Source organism: Lathyrus oleraceus, chromosome 6 (assembly GCF_024323335.1).
Source record: "Lathyrus oleraceus cultivar Zhongwan6 chromosome 6, CAAS_Psat_ZW6_1.0, whole genome shotgun sequence".
Taxonomy (NCBI): Eukaryota; Viridiplantae; Streptophyta; class Magnoliopsida; order Fabales; family Fabaceae; genus Lathyrus; species Lathyrus oleraceus.
The window spans coordinates 326217039-326236646 of record NC_066584.1 but is presented as its reverse complement, the minus strand read 5'-3'; the positions used below and the strand labels follow the sequence as shown (position 1 = coordinate 326236646).

Below are 19608 nucleotides of genomic sequence, written 5' to 3'. Positions count from 1 at the left end.
AAAATAGTTTCGTCCTATTAGCACTATTTATATAACATCAAATATCTAAACATTTTATAAAATTTATAATAAAAATATTTACAAAAATGCATGTTTTGTTACGGTAGTACCTAAAACTAGAATTACATAAATTACTTGGAATTTACTAGTATTAGCATAAAAGTAATCAAAATGCAATATTATAAATAATTTAAAATCATGACTCACAAAACAAGAGCTTAAAATTAAAGCAACCAAGTAGAATACATCAAAGCATCATTCATCCAATTACAAAAAAGAGACAAGATCATCGTTCAAATATCTTCCACAATTTAATAAGAAATCCTGACTACAACGTTAATATCTTCAACCAAATTTCAATGATAAAAATATAAGTATTAGTTCATCTATCAATTCATTAAGAGACCTAAAAAACAAAAATATATAGTAGTTAATGGTAAAATTTATGAGTTTTGGTTGAGTGAGTTTTATGGGTTTACCCGAAACCCAATTATTTTGAACGTTTTTTATTTTCGAAAACCATATTGACCCACTTATCCGTTCAAACCCATTTTTTTTGGATCGATTTAGGTGGGTTTGATCGGATTTCGTGGGTTTATCCAACCCATGTACACCCCCATAATATTCCAAATAAATATAATTATACATTGTTAAAAGATAGGAACAAATTAGATTGAAACACAACCATCATTTTCGCTCAGAATACCAATAATCTTGATCTACTAAAAAAGGATAGATGTTGCACACGTCGTGGAACATCATGTTCCACATGTGTCATTTTCGTTACTAAAACATCTTGTACACTTCATATTATTTTGTATAATATAGCCAATAAAAAAGAAACAACAATCTTCCCCTTTGGCAAATTTTGACAAAATCAACTCTTTCAAAATTTACAAGATGTGCATGAGTAAATCTTAAAAAATAATACAAATTGAGCAACATAAGCACACCAAAAATAAAACAAACAGAGCAAACAACAACAACAAAAATAACACTTAATTAAAAGGATTGTTACACACTCAAAACAAAATCACAATGCTCCAATAGTCAGATGCATGCACACAACAAAGTCAGTAGTCATCCAGGTCATTTAGAACACACACATAGAGATCAACTTCACACATGTTCACATAGTTGAAGGTTAGATGCCAAGCCATATGCTCCAACATGTGAGCACACAAGCTCATCACATGATAGCATAAGCAAAAACAAACCAGAACACACATTTATCGGACATGATGCATGGACACAACCAGACACTACTCCACCAACACATCAGAACATCCATTACAACATAAGCAACACATACACACCATCTTACTCCTCCCTTCTGCCACAATTTGGCAAAGGCCAGGAGCATTGCAAACCAGAGAACACACCAAAGGGCATGAAAACAGAGCCGAAAGACCATAAAGTATAACCAATAACACAAATGAGTACCCGACTGGAGTAGCTAGAACCACGAGTAAAATGCAGAAGACATAGTTATTATAGACCCATAAAAACAAGCTTACAAATAAAGGATAAAAAAACTGAAACACTTATAAATCTGAACATAACAAAAACATCAAGCTTTAAAACAACTCTAACTTGATGACTTTAGTCTTCAGAGCTTGATTCTTCTTCTTCTTATTCTTCTTCACTCGAGGATTATGAGCTGCTAGCTTCTTTATCACTAGCATATTGATCTTCCTATTCACTGTTAGTTTTTTTTTTCATCCTCAACTTCCTTCTCCTTGGTCCTCATTTTGATCAATCCATTCACATTCACCACTTCTTTGGCTATAATTTTCTCTTGAGGTTTGGTATCACTTCCAATAATCCTCTTCATAATATTGGCAATGAGAACATCCTCATCCTCATCAACTTCTTCATTCCTTTCACCTTGCCCCTTGAACTCTTCATTCTAAGGATCCTCATTCCTCAATTCTTCATTAGTTTCATGGTTTCTATTGAAGATATCATTCAAACATGAGTCAACAACACAGGTATCAATATTTTGTCTATCTTTACCATTCTTACTCTGAACATCAACCTCTACACGATGAAGTTCTACATCACTCCAATAAGATGTGATAAATTTTATTGAAGATCACACCATGGCCATTTTGAAGTTGGACCTTTGACTTAATTGAAAAAATATACACTGCATCTTCTAAAAGGCATAAATACATATTAGTGGTCATGGACTACTTTTTGAAATGGAGGTGAGGCCATCCTATTTAAAGATGTAGACCAATAAGATGTGATAATTTTCATTGAAGATCACGCTGCGTGTAGGTTAAGGATACACTAAACATCGATTATATACCGAGGAATAATATTTATTGGTAAGAAAATGATTAGGTGCACTAAATAAAAAAGTATAAAGTTGCACAAGCTAATGGGCAAGTCGAAAACCGTCAATATAGTATTAATAAACTTGATCAAAAAACACCTCAATAATAAATCTCAAAACTGACCAGAGACATTGAATCAAGATTGCCTCATCAGAACTGAATGACTCAATTTTTTTTATAAATCAGGCCTTAGCCTAATTTGAAACAAGATAAAAAAATCACTTTTGGATACAAAAGAGTTGTCGCACTGTCGGAATACAATAGATTCAACAAGCACATATGGATAAATTATGCATATATATTTCAATCTCTCTCGCACCCGCTCTTCGAGTGGTGAAGGGAGAGCCCTAATTGGTAGAAAAAACCCTTAACTCCTTACACGACTGTTGCATAATTATGATTTGGGGACGAGTTCTGAGCAGGATAATGATTACCTATTTTAATTTTTGGACCAAAACTTATGTATCTGATCGTAATATGTCATCTCGTCACCGTTGCATTAAAAAAATACCTATGCATTATTTCTGGTTCACTAATAAGGAAGATAGAATTGAATTAATATGAAATAGATCACCAACAACCGTTATACTCAAACAAAACTTCTAACTAAAACTTCTCCCGTAAGTCAACATTGTCTTGAATACAATATCATTTTTCAACCCCTCTTTTTAATTTTAAACCTATGCAACACTATAAGTGTGTCGGTAACATTTTGGAAGCATAATTGTCTTTTTCTAACACAACATTTTGGAAGCATAATTGTCTTTTTTTTCTAAAACAATATTCATGTCAATCATATTTGCCAATTGAGTTTTAACTTCTTTTCAAGAGACAAATATTAAATATATAAGCTATAAAGAATTTTCATCAAAAATTTGTTCTAAAAGAAATAAAAATATTCTATTATATTTTTTACCTTTCTATCTCAAAGCACACCCACTCACTAATCACTAAACGGTCCTAATACTGCAGGAGCAAGAATGGTGACGCTTTCACTTACAGCAACCTTCCTTATCACACCCAACTCTCTGCATTGCAACACTAAAACGACGTCGCATCTCCAACATAAAAATTTCCCATTGTTTACACCGTAACAAAAACTAACAATCACGTTCCTCCAACAAATTAGGGTTTCTTTCTCTCACTCTCTATCGTGCTTCGTTCATGGTAACAGTTAGGGTTTAGTTCACTCACTCAATTCACAACACAGTGAGTTAATTGATTATTTTTATCCTCAATTCAATTGTGAGATTCTTGTTCAGAGTGTGAGAAAAAGGAATGGATCACGCGAGATCGAACAACATCGATGAGAATGTAGGAATTCCAGACGATTTGCGTTGCAAGAGGTCGGACGGGAAACAATGGCGATGCACGGCGATGTCAATGCCGGATAAGACAGTTTGCGAGAAGCATTACATTCAAGCGAAGAAAAGAGCAGCGAATTCCGCCATGAGAGCTAATCTCAAGAAAGCGAAAACATATCCTGACTCTGATGTTTATTTGGAGAGTAAAAGTGATGATTTCGATGCTCCTCTTTCTACTGCATTTAATAATCCCCGTTCTTCTTCCTCTGGGAAGAAGCTATTTGATAAGGTTTCGAAGAATCAGTTTCGGTATACTCCTGAGGGTGCTGACACAACAAGGGGCTCTTCTTCCCGTCGTGATTCCAAGCTTGGTGAGGGTGATGATTCCCCTGATCACGCCGATGATGAGGATGCTGTTCTGTATGAAGAGAATTGGGTCTCTAATGATTCCCCACCTGCTTCGGGTGATGAATCTGCTGGGAAAATGCCGCAAGGGAGCCTTGATGCCAATGCTACTACTGTAGGTTTTGTGTGCTAGGGTAGATAGTTTGTAATGAATGTGAGGTTTTGTTATGTTGCTGAATTGAGAGGTTGCTGTTTGCAGGAATATTCTGACGGAACCTCGGATTCTTCTCAAGAGACTGGCGGGCAGACTTGTCATCAGTGCAGGAAGAATGTTAGAGATAGAGTTACTTGGTGCCTTAAGTGTGATAGAAGAGGATATTGTGATAGCTGTATATCAACTTGGTGAGTATGGAATGAATTTTAGTGAAGTTACCTTCTTTTGGTTGTTTTTTACTCCTCTCCCTTGCTTCAGATGGGGACTGGGTTTTATGGTTTACTTCTTTGCAGGTATTCTAACATTTCGTTGGATGAAATTCAGAGGCTATGTCCTGCATGCCGTGGTATATGCAATTGTAAAATTTGCTTACGTAATGATAATTCAATAAAGGTATTTTTAGAATTACTAACATACCATTTGATTATGCACACCTTCAAAAATTCCGTAGGCTTTGCCTGTTCCTTTTCTAGTCAGTAAATTTTCTGGTTGTGCTGATGTTAAGGTTCGGATACGTGAGATACCTGTAATGGATAAGTTACAGTATCTTCACTTGTTGCTCTCATCGGTGCTTCCCGTGGTAAAGCAGATTCACCACGAACAATGTTTTGAAGTTGAACTTGAAAAGAAGTTGCGTGGTAAGATGCATGTTAAAGTTTATTTGGGTTTGCTTGCAGCCTTGAACTGCTATTGGTATTTGACTGTATTTCACTTTTATCGTTGAGTGTACTAGTATTTGACGATGTGAAAATATTGGTATCTTTCTCAGGTGCTGAAATAGATCTTCCAAGGACAAAATTGAATGCTGATGAGCAGATGTGCTGGTACATCTGTGACACTTATTGAAATTGATGGTTTTTGCGGGTGCAGAAGCACCATGGGAAGATGTTCCTTATTTGTTTGTAGTATATGGCTAATTATTTATGTCTGTTTTCTTGCAGCAATTTATGCCGGATACCTATCACTGATTATCATCGACGCTGTCCAAGTTGTTCATATGATTTGTGCCTTATTTGTTGCCGAGATCTTCGGGAAGCCACTGTACATCAGAGTAAAGAACCTCAAACAGAGCAAGCAAGAATTACTGATCAAAACATATTAAGCAAGTTTCCTCACTGGAGATCCAATGACAATGGAAGTGTTCCATGCCCCCCTAAGGAGTATGGTGGTTGTGGATATTCATCCTTAAATTTAAGTCGGATTTTCAAGATGAACTGGGTTGCAAAATTAATAAAAAATGTAGAAGAAATGGTTAGTGGATGTAAAATGAGTGATGCTGATGGTCCACCAAAAACAGGATTGAATACTCTCAGGCTTTGCCAATATTCTCAAAGAGAGGCTAGCAATGATAATTATCTTTATTGTCCAACATCGGAAGATCTCAAAACTGATGGCATTGGCATGTTTAGAATGCATTGGAAAACTGGTGAGCCCATTATCGTAAAGCAAGTATTTGATAGGTCATCAATTTCAAGCTGGGACCCATTGGTCATATGGAGAGGGATTCTAGAGACTACAGATGCAAATATGAAAGATGATAACCGAATGGTTAAGGCCATAGATTGCTTAGATGGGTCTGAGGTACACATCTGTAAATCTTCTCTTTTTGGCTGTTGAAATTGTATCGATTTTCTATTGCCGTGTATACTAGTTAATCATTTTTTAAATTACTATATGACTGAATTTATTCTTTGTTTTTGACAGGTTGATATCGAGCTTGGTCAGTTCATGAAAGGATATACTGAGGGGCGTATTCTTGAAAATGGTTGGCCACAAATATTGAAGCTGAAAGATTGGCCTTCACCTAGAGCATCTGAAGAATTTCTTTTGTACCAAAGACCTGAGTTTATCAGCAAGCTGCCTTTACTTCAGTATATTCACTCGAAGTGGGGCCTTCTTAATGTTGCAGCTAAGTTGCCTCATTACTCCTTGCAGAATGATGTAGGACCCAAGATCTATATATCTTACGGGATTAATGGTGAACTTGGCAGAGGTGATTCTGTGACAAAACTCCACTTCAATATGCGTGACATGGTATGTTTCTCTATCCTCATTAACCCAAGATATGGAAATGGTCATTTTATCTCTTGCACTTTTGATTTCTTAGGGGACAATGTTTTACAAGCTGCAACGTCATTATAGTTTTGGTTTAAGTTTCAAGTGTCTTAATTTGTATTAATTTGATAGTTCATTGTTAATTTATGTTTAATTATGTATTTATTATTGTCTAAATTTTTGGATTAATGTATGCAGGTTGCTTATATTTGTAACTGAACATTGCAGTTTTTGATTATAAGTGCTTAGGGGGTGTTTTTTTTTTGATAAATAGGGGGTATTTGTTTCAAGTCTAAGAATCACATTTTGAGGAATACATGGCTAGAAAGTAGTTATACCCGTGTTTGTTATAAAGTTGAAAAAAAATTATTTCTAGTTATAAAGCTTCCCAGGAAAGAAATAAACGAAATAACTTCCCTAATTTCCCATAGTTTTATTCAAATGTGACAAGGTGGGAATGTGGATTCCCATGAAGTTTAACTTAATTTTTTTTGAAAAGGTATAACTACCAATTTTCCAAGGAATATCAAATTACATGCCAAACATTTTTTTCTAAAAAATACCCGGGAATTAAATTTCCATATTTATATTCCCAGATAACTTTCCTGGTAATTATTTTTGAATCTTTCAAATAAACACCCCCTTAGTGACAATTTATAATGCACCGCTATGTTGTCAAATGTCAATAGCATGCTATAGCGGAATAGTGTAGTGGTGGTAGGTTTTGCTAGACGCTTTTGGGCCGCGAACCGCCATCAACAATAGCAGGTGTAGCGGCCTAGCGCCCCAAACCGTTATCACAACTACTATTAGGAATTCCGGGGCAAAATTCCTCAAAGCCTTTTTTCACACCCTTGTTTTTTCAAGGGTATAAATGCCCATTCATACCTTATGTTCTTCATTCTGTTATGTTCTTGTTCACAAGCAATCATTATGTTCTTCCTACTTTTGGTTCATCTATGTTATGTTTTTCTTATGTTCTTCATTCTGTTATGTTCATATTCACAAGCAATCATTATGTTCTTCCTACTTTTGGTTCGGCTATGTTTAACTTTTATTGCTTTGTACTTTAGGGTTATTTAATTATTAACTACAAAGGTCTCTTTAATTTTGTATATATATATATTTTTATTTTTGAGTATTTATGTTTCCTTTCCACACTGATTTTTAGTCTTTGCAATATCGATTATCTCGCTATATGCTAAAACATTTTAGGGGGTTGGTGTTACACGACCCTATCTTGGATTAACAACATAGTGCCGTTTAAATTCAAATGGCCAAACATTCAGATTGTTTACCCAAACTCTGCAAAGTACTAATTTATATATATGTCAATCTGTCTCCTTTTCGCACTATATTTTCTAGAGTGAAATGTTAGAGTTGAGTTTTTTGAAGAAAGAAAAGGAAAGTAGTAGGTGGTCGGAGTAAAGTAACAAATGTACTGTTTTTTGGACACTAAGTTTACTGGTTTTCAACAGGTGTACCTTTTGGTCCATACAAGTGAAGTGAAGCTGAAGGACTGGCAGAGAACAAAAATTGAAATGATGCAGAAACCACATATATGTTCAAGAGGGAGTTCACCTGATTCAGCCCTTTGTACAAAAATTAATGGACTGGATTTGGAATCAGACCAGAAAGATTCAACCATGGATCAAGGGTATGAAGTTTATCCTAGTGCTGAAGGAAATATGGTCAATTGTGAAATTCCATTAAGACAAAATGGAGTCACCTCTGAGATAACACATCCTGGAGTTCTTTGGGATGTCTTTCGTCGGCAGGATGTTCCAAAGGTGACTGAATATTTGAAAATGCATTGGAAGGAATTCGGGAAGTCAGATGATATAGTAAGTCTTACAGAACAATTAAAGTGACATTTCTTCCCAATTCTTTGGTTAATTTACTTATTTTGATATTTTATTGCTGGTGATAATTGTATTCCTCTGGATTCAAGGTTACATGGCCTCTTTATGGTGGAGCTGTTTTTCTTGACGGACTCCATAAAAGAAAGTTGAAGGAAGAATTTGGTAAGATCGTACTTTTATAATTATGAATTGTTTGGTTGACACAGGTGAACCTGCATAGTGCCGCCGTTGCACTAGCTAGCTTGTCATGAATACAAAATCAACCTTAGTATCCCCTTCCTGTCCTAAAAAATCTTTCCAAAGCTTTAGCCTTTCTATTTTAGCGTATACTCTTATTTTAGCCTTTCTATTTTGAATTGAGCGCAATGTGGGGGTTATTACTTGCCTTCAAACCTTTTAAGTCACCCCTCATAAAAAGAAACCTTTTACCTCCCCTGTTAAACATCCAACATGGGTCAGTTAGCCTTTTCCTATTTCATCCTCACTTTCCATACATCCATGCCTCACCATTCATTGCAATTAGCATGCTTTGATAATTTTCTGCACATAACCTTTGATTTTATTAATTTTCAAAGAAATGTACTATAGACCCCATGGTTGGTGTGCCAGTATAACCTTTGATAATTTTCTGCACAATGTAGTTTTCTTGAATGCCCTAAATTTTTTCAGAGGGATTTCTCTCCAGGTTCTTGTTGTGCCAGTATCTGTCTTCAGTCTTCATTACATGTGTAGTTTTCTTGAATGCCCTCAGTTTTCTTGAATGCTCTTCAATAATGTTTGTTCCAAAAAATAATGAAAAATACATTTGGTGGCTTAAAAAAATTGTATGAGGTCTAATTGAGGTATCTGAGAGTAATTTGCACGTGTATTTGACTGTCATGAAAAGCTTGGTACTGATGTGCTAAATTGTAGGTAGACTAAAATTTCAGAAAGTAATTGTTTTTTATTTTATTTTTATCTTCTTTCTTTCTATCGTGATCACTGTCTTCCTATGTAGGAGTGGAGCCGTGGTCATTTGAACAGAATTTGGGGGAAGCTATATTTGTTCCTGCTGGTTGCCCTTTTCAAGCAAGAAATGTTCAGGTGAGATCACTTTATATATCATAGTTTTTATATCCGATACTTGAACCACTTCCAAAGAATGAAAGTTTTCATCTGATTAGTGTCTATTATTATTAACATTATCTCTTCAGTTATTATGGAATATTTCTGAACACATTATGAATTCTCCTGTGATCATATATACATTTTGAAATTTTCAGTCCACAGTTCAATTGGGCCTTGATTTCTTATCTCCTGAAAGCCTGGGGGAGGCTGTAAGATTGGCAGAGGAAGTTCGCCGTTTACCTAATGAACATGACGCAAAGCTTCAAGTTTTGGAGGTCAGCAACGAAAAGAGTTGCATATAATTGTCAACTTCTCTTTTTGTTCGTTACCACTTGTCCACAATTTATGTCTCCTTTAAATAATGCTTTTCAATTATATTTGACTGATAACTCCTGAACTTATTTTTGTACGTTTATGCAGGTTGGGAAGATATCTCTCTATGCCGCAAGTTCAGCAATCAAAGAAGTACAGAAACTTGTACTTGACCCAAAGTATGTAAATTTCAGATATGACTTGTTTATCTCTCTAACACACCCACACACATTCTCTAACACACAGCACACAATTGACTGATGTATGCCCTTATGCTACGACTTAAAATTTAAGTCTTTTTTCACAAGGGTTTTAAAATTGGTCAGTTGTCCTATTATGGGGTTGTTCACTGCAAGTTCAACCTTAGGACAGAAATGTTATGTTTGTTTCCTTATTCTTTGATTTTGTGTCCGACATCTCCATGTCTTTATATTTGTTTACGATACGATGTTTTGCCAGACTTGGCGGAGAGATTGAATATGGAGACCCTAATTTGACTGAAATGGTTTCTGAGAACTACGAGAAGATGTCTAAAACACACGCACACATTCTCTAACACACAGCACACAATTGACTGATGTATGCCCTTATCCTACGACTTAAAATTCAAGTCTTTTTTCACAAGGGTTTTAAAGTTGGTCAGTTGTCCTTATGGGGTTGTTCACTGCAAGTTCAATCTTAGGACAGAAATGTTATGTTTGTTTCCTTATTCTAATTTTGTGTCCGACATCTCCATGTCCTTATATTTGTTTACAATACGATGTTTTGCCAGACTTGGTGGAGAGATTGGATATGGAGACCCTAATTTGACTGCAATGGTTTCTGAGAACTACGAGAAGATGTCTAAACGGAGGCAAATTACTTGTGCATAAAGAGCTGTTATGTACAGTAATTATATTTTAGCAGTATGTTGCAGATTGGTATGTTTCAGTATAGTAGATCAAATACGTAGATAATGAATGTGTATAATAGTTACCGACAAAAGAGATAGAATCATGCTGTAATGAGAGATGTCAGATCTGTATTTTATTTCAGAAAGTGGAATAGAAACATGTAATTTAGTAAATATATATGAAGTCACAAATTTATTACTATTTGTGCGTGCTGCTCTTTTAGTCAAATTCAAAAATGTTTGGGGTTCAGAATTGGCAACGCCCAGGTATCCCACATAGATCAAACATGGCCAAGCAAATACAAACTTTAGCTTTGGAAACAATATAAAGGTGTTACAAGGTCGACGTATTGGATATATATTTAATTTGTACTCCTGGCCCTGTCTCATGGAACTACCACTACTGCTGCTCTATAAAACTTTACCTGAATCACTAACTTGTGAGATTGAACGAATCAGCAATTGTATAGAAATCTGACTTCAACCCAGGCCAGGCTGATTCAGGTGCCTGGGCATTTAACGTAAAAAGCCTACCACCACGAGCACAGCAGACACAAACATTGTGTCGCCAGAAAGAGGGGCTCTCAACTTTGAATTCTAACTCATAGTATTTGGCATTTCTAGCGGGATCTTCTCTCAAACTTGATTCTATCAATGTTCCCTTCAAGTCCGGGCGCTGCCCTGATCCTGTTATGGTTCGAATTACTGCTTCCCCCACCTCCTGAGGGCTTCCAAATGCTTCAATCCTTGTAAAAGTTAAAAACAATAAAGTTTCCATAAGCACGTAAGGATGAAAGTAAAATGACATACAATTAAGGAGCAGATACTTACGAGAAGTCTTGAGAAACTGGCGAAACAATAACACTAAGATTGAGCTCACCATTGGAACCCGGGGGACCAAATGCAACAACTGGTTCCGTCACATTGGAACGTGGCCGTAAATTCAGCGGTGGAGGATCCAATGATAGTTCCATTTCTCTTTTTTTAGCCGCTCGATACAGCAGTGTCTGATCTCCAACCCAATTCGCCGGGTATATGAATTCTATTAATTTAATATACCATCCAAATTAACAGCTAATTAAACACACTACTAAGTTTTGTAATGTACATAATAAATAAACAAAAATAAAATAAATTACCGAACCCCTCCCTAGTGTCAATGTAACGGGTGTAACCGCCGATGGGATAAAGCACGTCTAGCTTCAGCTTACGACCATTCAATGGAGACAAACCTAACAAAAAACTTGTGATGCCACCAAAATTTGCACCTAAAGCTACAAGTGAAGCTGAACCTATACCTACAAGAAGCCGCCGTTCAAATTTCGCAGCCAATTCTTTCGCTGGTGACCACACTACTGCCTCTTTCACTTTCACTTTATCTTCTCCCTCGCTCGAACACCGTACTATTCCTATGCTATTTCTGTTCCATGCTCCAAACCTCGCTTGCACTTGCACTGCCATCTTTCAACCTTTTATGTCATAAATAATAAGGTAACATATATTTCATCCTCTATGGTAAAGTAACCTCTTCCTTAAAAATATAAAATAAAATATTATGCAACTATAACAAAATAAATAATGAAGCGGTGCATTGTGATTGGTCGGGATAGCATAGCACTTATCTAGTTTGTGTGGCTCTCGTTCATTCGGGTTCTCAACACTACATTTTAATTTGTGCATTCGTTTGCCAATATATCTAATGAAAATTCTTAATTAATGATTTGCAACTGTAACGTTTGAATACAAATTTATCATACCAAAGGAGTCTACAATATTACACTTACACTGACTAGCTTGTCATAAATGCAAAATCGACCAATGATTTGATGTGTCATGGTCGAAAGGAAGGGGGGTGTGGGTAGTTAAATACTATAAAGATAAAAACAAAAATAAAAGCAACCCACTAACTAAAAAAGTTGAATATTATTACTATTATTAACTATTTCTTGGTTCCCCCAACCAAATCAGGTGGTGGTCTTTTCAAATGTTGCTTGTTGCTGAAAAGGTTTCAAATCCTCCATTCTTGGTTGACCAATTTCTCCAAACCTCATCTGCTGCTACTGCTGCTGCAGCACTTTCTGCTTGTTGCTGTTGTTGTTGTGCACCCCCTCCTCCATAGAAATTACCATGTGCACCCCCTCCTCCTATCCCCAATAAATCCAGTGTCATTACATCTCCACCACTTCCTTTACTTCCACCAATATTCATAATATTACTCGATGCACCTCCTCCTCCTCCAACATTGTTCATGCTTTGAGTTTGATTGTTCTGTTCAATGATCTTCGATAAAGCCTTACTTTGATCCAATATAGCATTAAACATATCAACTCCATTCATTGATCCATTAACACCTCCTCCACTTAACATCACATTTCCATTGAAATTATTATTAATGTACTGAGGTTGCTGTTGTTGCTGTTGCATGTAGTGGTTCATGAAAGAATGTCCTTGTTGTTGCACCATACCGAATAACGGCGGCGGCGTCATCATGTTTGTAGCGACGGTTGTTTTATCAGTCATAACCATACCTGCATTACTATTACTACTCACGGTTGCACCCATTTGAGCTGCTTTTTGTAACAATGCAGTGGCTGACATGTGAGGCGAGGTTGCAGCTGCAGACAAATGGAGTGAACCGTTTTCTTCCAAGATGTTGTTGAGTGAGTTATTTGAACTCAGTTGAAGAGAAGGAGATGAAGTTGACGATGAAAGACTTCTCGTGAATATATTGCTGTTGAAGGGCTTTACAGGAACTGACATGAGATCGTGAGGCGATGATAATGGATGTTTGTGATCTGAAAGATTGAACTCTGAAGCTCCAACGATTGGTGAGTTGTTTTGGTTCATTGGTAATATTGAAGAAACGAGATTTGGAATTTGTTGGTGTTGCATGTTTGATAACTGTACTGAACCTTCGTTGGCTTTGTTGTTCTCTTCAGCTAATGCATCACAGAAAGCTCGGTGGGTAATGAAGCTGTCTCTTCTGCAGAAAAATAAACCAATATAAATATATTAACATCTCAAACGGAAGGAAAATGCATGCATGTGTGGACTTGACCTGACCGAGGTTTTTTAAATAATTGGACTAAGGATGAGAAGTTTTATTATGAGACATACAACCTTAAATAAAATGGTCAAATACCAGAAAACGTGTGTTTTCGACACTTTTGATTTTCTATTAAATGAGACATACATCTTTTACAAGAGTAATAATGAAGTGTCTCATATTAAATGAGTATAATTTTTAAGATTATTGATTTTGTAGCGGTGAACATTTGCCTTTATATATTAAAAATAATAAAGTAGTTTCTTATGAGGATCATGCATGAATATACGTAGGAATCTTTGATTGAGCATGATAAGTTTAATAATATATACATAGTGATATAAGAACAACTAATTGAAACCTTAAACTAGAAAAAGTTGTAATAAAAAATGAGTTCTATGAGATGAAAAAAAAGTTCATCTTTTTCTTAGCTGCCAAAACGGCACGCAGACACTTTAATATCAAAAGGACAGCTACTGCATGAAAATTCAACTGGTGCAAGAAGCTATAAAATAAAGAAAAAAGCACTATTGAAAAGTCAAATTAATCTACAAGTTTTTCATACCTTGAAAAGATGGTTCCACAGTCACATTTGTATTCCCTTGTACCACAGATTTTAGAATGAGCTTTCCAATCAGATTGAACAGCATATTTCTTAGAACACTTATCACATTTCCACTTCTTCTCACCGTGCTTTCTGCAAAAGTGCTTTTTAATACCAGTAAGATCCCCAAGTGCTCTTGCAGGGTTATGGTGAACACATGAAGGTTCAGGACAAACATAAACCTTCTTTATAATTTCATTTGTTGTTCTCTGCTTAAGCTTCCATGGCAAGTTGTGTCCTCTTCGGTGCAATTGAAGATTTTGATCTCTTTGAAAACCTTTGTTGCATATTTCACATACGAATCGGTTTGTAGCCATTAGTGTTGTTGGTGATAAAGCTATCACTTCAGCACTTGGATCTTCATAAACAATTATAAACACATTAATTAAACTAAAAACTAAAAAAAGTGTGTGTGAAACAAAGAAAAAAAAAAAAATATAAGAGTCAAGAAAAGTCAACAGTGAACAACAATGATTGTAGCAAGACAATAATTGAGTTTTTTTTTTCTTTCTTCTTCTCCTACTTACACAAACCAATAATTCATGGTTTATTTTTAGCTATATTAATTATATTCTACCTTAATTAAAACATATCCCAACCACATAGATCTTTGTCTTCTCTGTAAAAGAATAATTAGTATTTCCTATTGTATACTAGATCAAGCCTTATCTTTTAATTTCATGGAGCCAAGAAATGTTTTAATTAAATACACTCTAATTAATAATTAACCAAGCATGCCATTGTCCAAAAATTTAATATTAGCCATTTGTGAGATTTATCATTTTTCAACATATTTTTTTAGTAGAAAACTATGCATCACTATTTTTTTTAAAAATTAATCAATATGAAGGTTGAAGAAATAATATGTAACATGAAGTAGTATATATATATATATATATATATCATTTGATTAACATTTAATTACATGAAATCTTGCAAACCTAATACATCTTTTAAAAAATTAAGAATTAATAAGAAAATAAAAGAAAAAATGATTAAATAAAAATTGTTTTATTACCTGGATTTCCTGGTAGGTTCCTTTTTCTCTTAAGAGGTGGTTGTAAATTAGTGTTGGAACCATTGCTATTATTTGTTGTAGTTGTTGTTGAAGTATGAGAATGTGGACTATGAAATTGACCAAGTATTTCATTTTGTTGTTGATGATGTTTAACTCCATCTTGATCTCTGATATTCTCTGTAGAGAAGCTTCCACTATCACAACTTGTGATGTTTGACATAGCAAAATTAAGAAAAAGGGAAGAAAAATAATGTTCCCTTGATTAATTTAAAAACTAACTAGTAAGTGTTTGTTTCACTACTTTTGGTGATGTTGGAGGAAGAAAACTAAGGAAGAAAAGATGGAGTTTGTGGAAGTAGAGGAAGACAAAAACCAGGAAACTCTCCTCCTTTTATGGTGTTTGAGATGAGAGTGTTTGTTGGCATAAGAATACAAGAAACAGGCTTTGGATTTGCATTGTAATTAAATTATATAGTAATGTACATTTTCAGGCACTGTTTTTTGTACTAGTAGACATATGCCCTTAGCTTTGTTTGATATTATGGAAATGCCATTCACTTACTTTTTTTGGATGTATATGTCTATATAATTATGATTTTTTGTATTTTAATTTAATTACTCATAATATTTGAGGAAAATAATGAAAATTCAAATCATGCTTACGTTAATAAAAACAACATTGCCAAAAATTACTAATGTTCTTATAATAAAGTAAAGCATTTAACTTATTTCTCTTGAACATGACACCCCACAATTTGAACAATTTCACCTTTATATACATGAATAAATTCTAGAAGTTTTAAAATTTATACCATTTTTTCCGAAAATTTTGAGTCTATACCGAATATTTTATAAATTTATTATTTTTTATTGCTATCATGAGAAATGTACCGTAATTTTTTTTTTTAAATATGTTGGAAGTTTCAAAATTTTCGGTAGAGGTAATACCGAAAATTATGAATTTTACATAAAATATCACAAAATTCCAAATATTTTAAATTTTTTTGAAATATAAAAAATTTCAAAATTGCTCAGAATTGCAAAAAACTTAAATTTTCGGTATTTTTGACATAACAACCTGCATAAATGGTTCGATATAAAATTCACCACATATAATAGATACATATTTTTCACAAAATTTGTGATACATACAAGATTACAAAAACAAATTAGGATGACTTCTTAACTTCATCTCCCAGTGCCTAATTCGTCATACATATGCTGATTCCCATGTTTTTGCATTTCCAGTACAGTTCTATCTTCAACGGTCAGTGACAAGAGACAATGGACTATCATGTTTCAACTTTACCTGAACCCAATGATTGTTGTTGACGAAACCAACAAAGATGATTTTCTGTCTGCTCGTATACATAGGTGAAGTTAAGGTAAGAGGGAACAACTAATGTTAAGTCTCTTTGACAGAGAGATAAATATGACACTGTACCTACAAGCAATAAGGTAACCCATATCAGGAATCATCACCCATTTTTCTCTATGCACATCCAAGTGTTCTATTTTTTAGGCATTCCTAACTTCAGAGACCGTGTCATATAATAAATTGGAAAACAATTTAAGGTGTTGATGAACTTGAGTATCTAATTGCGTTCGAACGACCATGGCTCTTCGTCCCATCCAAATAAAGGTGTAATAGCTCGAAAACCACAATTTCCATCGTCACCTACATCAACAATGTCATCAATGTATGGATGCAAAAAACCAGGAAACTGAGACAAGTAAAGATGCATCGAAGATGCAGTGGACAATTGACTTTGACCTGACATACTTGACAATTAACTTCTTGTTGGTTTCGTGCATGATCTCTTTGTAGTATGACTCCCATGCGAGCCCTCACCATACTCTCACTATGAAGGATCACGATGCACATCACTTTCACTACCATTTCTTCTCTTCTTAACTCCCCTTTTTGACTTGTACTTCACCGATGAAAGACACATAGAAGTTATTGATGAATGTATTAGTTCCCAAACCTTTTTCTTCAACACCATATGACCTACAATATCCAAAGTATTGAAATATGTCTTTAACTCTTCACACTCTGATTCTAAATCCAATTGTAACTGACATCATGCTCTTCAATGTAGATTTTTTTCCAAAAAATATGAATTAGATCTAAAGGAACAAGATGATCTTGTATTTGGAAACCGGTAAGTTGACACGCACAAGGTAACCCATGTGTTGTTATAATGAAGCAACCATAAGCATATTTGCTTGTTCCAACAAATTTTACCCTTTCTAGTTCCTTTTCAATGTGATGTATATACCGCCTTGAAACAAAACCGTGCAAGTTGGTATAGAATGAAGTGTTATACCGATGCTCAATATTGATAATACTTTTTTGAAATGAGACCCTAATTGAACCTAATCGAAGCTTTAACATGGTGTTCACAACATCCCAACTTCGGCATAAATCTCCCCGGCTTGTAGTCAATATGTTTTTTAGTCTTCAATGAGCAGACTCCACCCTAAAAACCATAATTAAACCATAATGAGTCAACATGATAAATTTTGCTTAGTAATGTAATAACATAAAAAAGAAGTCTGTATACCTGTTCGTTGTTGTGTTCCCTAAATGAGTGACTTTGTTAGTCTAAGAAATAATAAACTTTTCTTTATAAGATGTCAATCATGTTTCACTCACATACTTAACAAATAAAGGAATATCAACACAAATAGTCTAAAAGTGCTTCAAGTGTGCGACAAACTCAGTTTCTCTATTAGAATCCATGATGTTGTTCCACAGATCCACGACATGTTCATGTCTTTCTGATTTAACATACTCTTTACATTTGATGCTGATGTTTTTTTTAAAATATGGAACGGACATAACAAATGAATTGAATTTGGAAATACAACTTCAATTGCATTAATCAATGCAAGTTCTTGGTCCGTCACCACAACATTCAGTAGCAATTTCTCGAAAGAGAACAAATCTTTGAGCTTCTACCGTGCCCATTTGAAGTTCTCCTCCCTTTCATGTTCCAAATAGGCAAAGCCTACCGAAAACGTCACTTTTGTTTACGTAACGTCCAAATCTCAAGTAATGGTAGCCGATACCTGTATGATCACGATTCACATAATAAAAAGTCTGATAAATCAAAGTATGTTGATATGATATCAAAGTATGATAACGATGCACATTACCTATTTGTCTTGTATGTGCAATAAAAAATCAACACCAAGTGAAACATATTCAACAACTTCACTGAATCAGGATGTGTCAAGAAGATATCAACAACAACATTTGAGTCTTCCGTATTTTCTTGTACATCACATGTATTTTTCTCTATGAATAAGAGTCAACATTTTCATTTCCGACAATGGACCTTTCTTGCTCGCATTGTATGTAACTCTAGCTTTATACACTTGGGTAACATTGGTGAATCTGTATGGATCTTTGTCTTTCAAAGCAGAAATTATGTACTGTGGAGCCATGTTGTACTTCGTCATGTCATTCACAAGTTGTCTCTCATGAACTTTTAGACGATCCAATATGTCATGGCCTTCTAAATCCATAGATAGTTTACGATTGTGCAACCCACACCTAACCATCACATTCCAACTGTTACCACTCGATGCAGATCTCAGCCTAAAGTACATTTCACTTTCATACTATAAATGTCCTATGGAAATTTATTGCTTTCAAATGTATTCTTCCTTTTATAATTTGCTCCTCTCTCATAACCCATAATCAATTTATCTTTCCTACCTCGCATGTCATTCGTAGTATCAGAATGAACAGTCGCAACAATAATACCATGTTGTTTGCCAATATTCTGTGTCCAGGCTAATATTTCAGATCGGGACTCAAATATCTGTCATTTACATCACATAAAAGTATACTATAAATATCATATAAGAGCGAGAAAATATTAAATTTAAACTCGTTACATAAAAACATACTGCATTAGTGGTGAAGAACTGCGCACAATCAAAACACGAATCTTTAGATGATTATACCGGCTCCAGACCACACAAATAAAACATTTTTCATGTATTCTGCTCGGTTACTGGAAATTTCCAAATTTTCGGAAGTCTTGTTTTTCTCCAATTTTTTTGACAATTTCAGGTATGCGTTTAAGATTTCCCAAGAAAATACCGTTTTTTTTTTGAAATTTTCGATATTTTTCTTTCGAAAATTTCAAATTTTCGGTATAAATGCGTGAATTTTTAAAAATGTGAAAAATTGTGTACCAACTTTTTTGATATAACTACCAGAAATTTCGTTTTCGTATGTTAGTAAGAGTGAAAATTTTGGAAGAAAAATAAAATTTGATTGGTAAATAATATGAAGGATATTTTAGGAATTTTGAAATTATGGAGGATTGCCAAGTATAATTGGAGGGCGGCAAGTTAAATTTTTGAATAAGCAGGATATCGTGGGTTCCAACTCACACTTCTGAATTGATGTTCATAAGGAAACACTAATTTTAATTTTAATTATTTTATTTTATTTTATTAATAAAAATAGTTATGCTATTTTATATTT

General features: G+C 34.6%; 3 protein-coding genes across 5 annotated transcripts; 1 reads left to right on the top strand and 2 right to left on the bottom strand.

The window, feature by feature from the left end:
• Positions 1 to 3272: 3272 nt before the first annotated feature.
• LOC127097669 (E3 ubiquitin-protein ligase JMJ24) lies at positions 3273 to 10635 on the top strand. 2 transcript variants are annotated; one of them, XM_051036163.1, is made up of 14 exons: positions 3273 to 4166; positions 4251 to 4393; positions 4499 to 4598; positions 4711 to 4843; positions 4975 to 5029; positions 5147 to 5786; positions 5910 to 6239; positions 7739 to 8104; positions 8212 to 8284; positions 9120 to 9205; positions 9385 to 9504; positions 9650 to 9720; positions 10001 to 10120; positions 10314 to 10635. In XM_051036163.1, the coding sequence occupies exons 1-13, from the start codon at positions 3621 to 3623 to the stop codon at positions 10095 to 10097; spliced, it is 2760 nt and encodes a 919-aa protein (XP_050892120.1). In that variant the 5' UTR covers positions 3273 to 3620; the 3' UTR covers positions 10098 to 10120; positions 10314 to 10635. The 2 variants fall into 2 exon arrangements, with proteins under 2 accessions (XP_050892120.1, XP_050892119.1); XM_051036162.1 differs by lacking the exon at positions 10001 to 10120.
• LOC127097671 (psbP domain-containing protein 7, chloroplastic) lies at positions 10546 to 12063 on the bottom strand. Of its 2 annotated transcripts, XM_051036166.1 has the most exons (4): positions 11732 to 12063; positions 11573 to 11665; positions 11265 to 11475; positions 10546 to 11179 (listed from the first exon to the last, which is right to left on the bottom strand). In XM_051036166.1, exons 1-4 carry the CDS (start codon positions 11892 to 11894, stop codon positions 10867 to 10869), a joined length of 780 nt encoding a protein of 259 aa, XP_050892123.1. In that variant the 5' UTR covers positions 11895 to 12063; the 3' UTR covers positions 10546 to 10866. The 2 variants fall into 2 exon arrangements, with proteins under 2 accessions (XP_050892123.1, XP_050892122.1); XM_051036165.1 differs by having other exon boundaries at positions 11573 to 12030.
• A 65-nt stretch (positions 12064 to 12128) lies between these two features.
• Positions 12129 to 15546, bottom strand: LOC127097670 (zinc finger protein GAI-ASSOCIATED FACTOR 1). Its single transcript, XM_051036164.1, has 3 exons — positions 15102 to 15546; positions 14045 to 14441; positions 12129 to 13416 (listed from the first exon to the last, which is right to left on the bottom strand). Exons 1-3 carry the CDS (start codon positions 15319 to 15321, stop codon positions 12414 to 12416), a joined length of 1620 nt encoding a protein of 539 aa, XP_050892121.1. The 5' UTR covers positions 15322 to 15546; the 3' UTR covers positions 12129 to 12413.
• Positions 15547 to 19608: the final 4062 nt, after the last annotated feature.

Coding starts and splice junctions, on each gene's coding strand:
- LOC127097669 (XM_051036162.1), top strand. CDS start 3,621: ATGGATCACGCGAGATCGAACAACATCGATGAGAATGTAGGAATTCCA. Junction 8,105..8,211: donor TCGGGAAGTCAGATGATATA/GTAAGTCTTACA, acceptor TCTGGATTCAAG/GTTACATGGCCTCTTTATGG. Junction 9,505..9,649: donor CAAAGCTTCAAGTTTTGGAG/GTCAGCAACGAA, acceptor ACGTTTATGCAG/GTTGGGAAGATATCTCTCTA.
- LOC127097671 (XM_051036165.1), bottom strand. CDS start 11,894: ATGGCAGTGCAAGTGCAAGCGAGGTTTGGAGCATGGAACAGAAATAGC. Junction 11,476..11,572: donor TGACACTAGGGAGGGGTTCG/GTAATTTATTTT, acceptor TTAAATTAATAG/AATTCATATACCCGGCGAAT. Junction 11,180..11,264: donor CCAGTTTCTCAAGACTTCTC/GTAAGTATCTGC, acceptor AACTTTTACAAG/GATTGAAGCATTTGGAAGCC.
- LOC127097670 (XM_051036164.1), bottom strand. CDS start 15,321: ATGTCAAACATCACAAGTTGTGATAGTGGAAGCTTCTCTACAGAGAAT. Junction 14,442..15,101: donor GAACCTACCAGGAAATCCAG/GTAATAAAACAA, acceptor TTGTTTATGAAG/ATCCAAGTGCTGAAGTGATA. Junction 13,417..14,044: donor TGTGGAACCATCTTTTCAAG/GTATGAAAAACT, acceptor ATTTTTCTGCAG/AAGAGACAGCTTCATTACCC.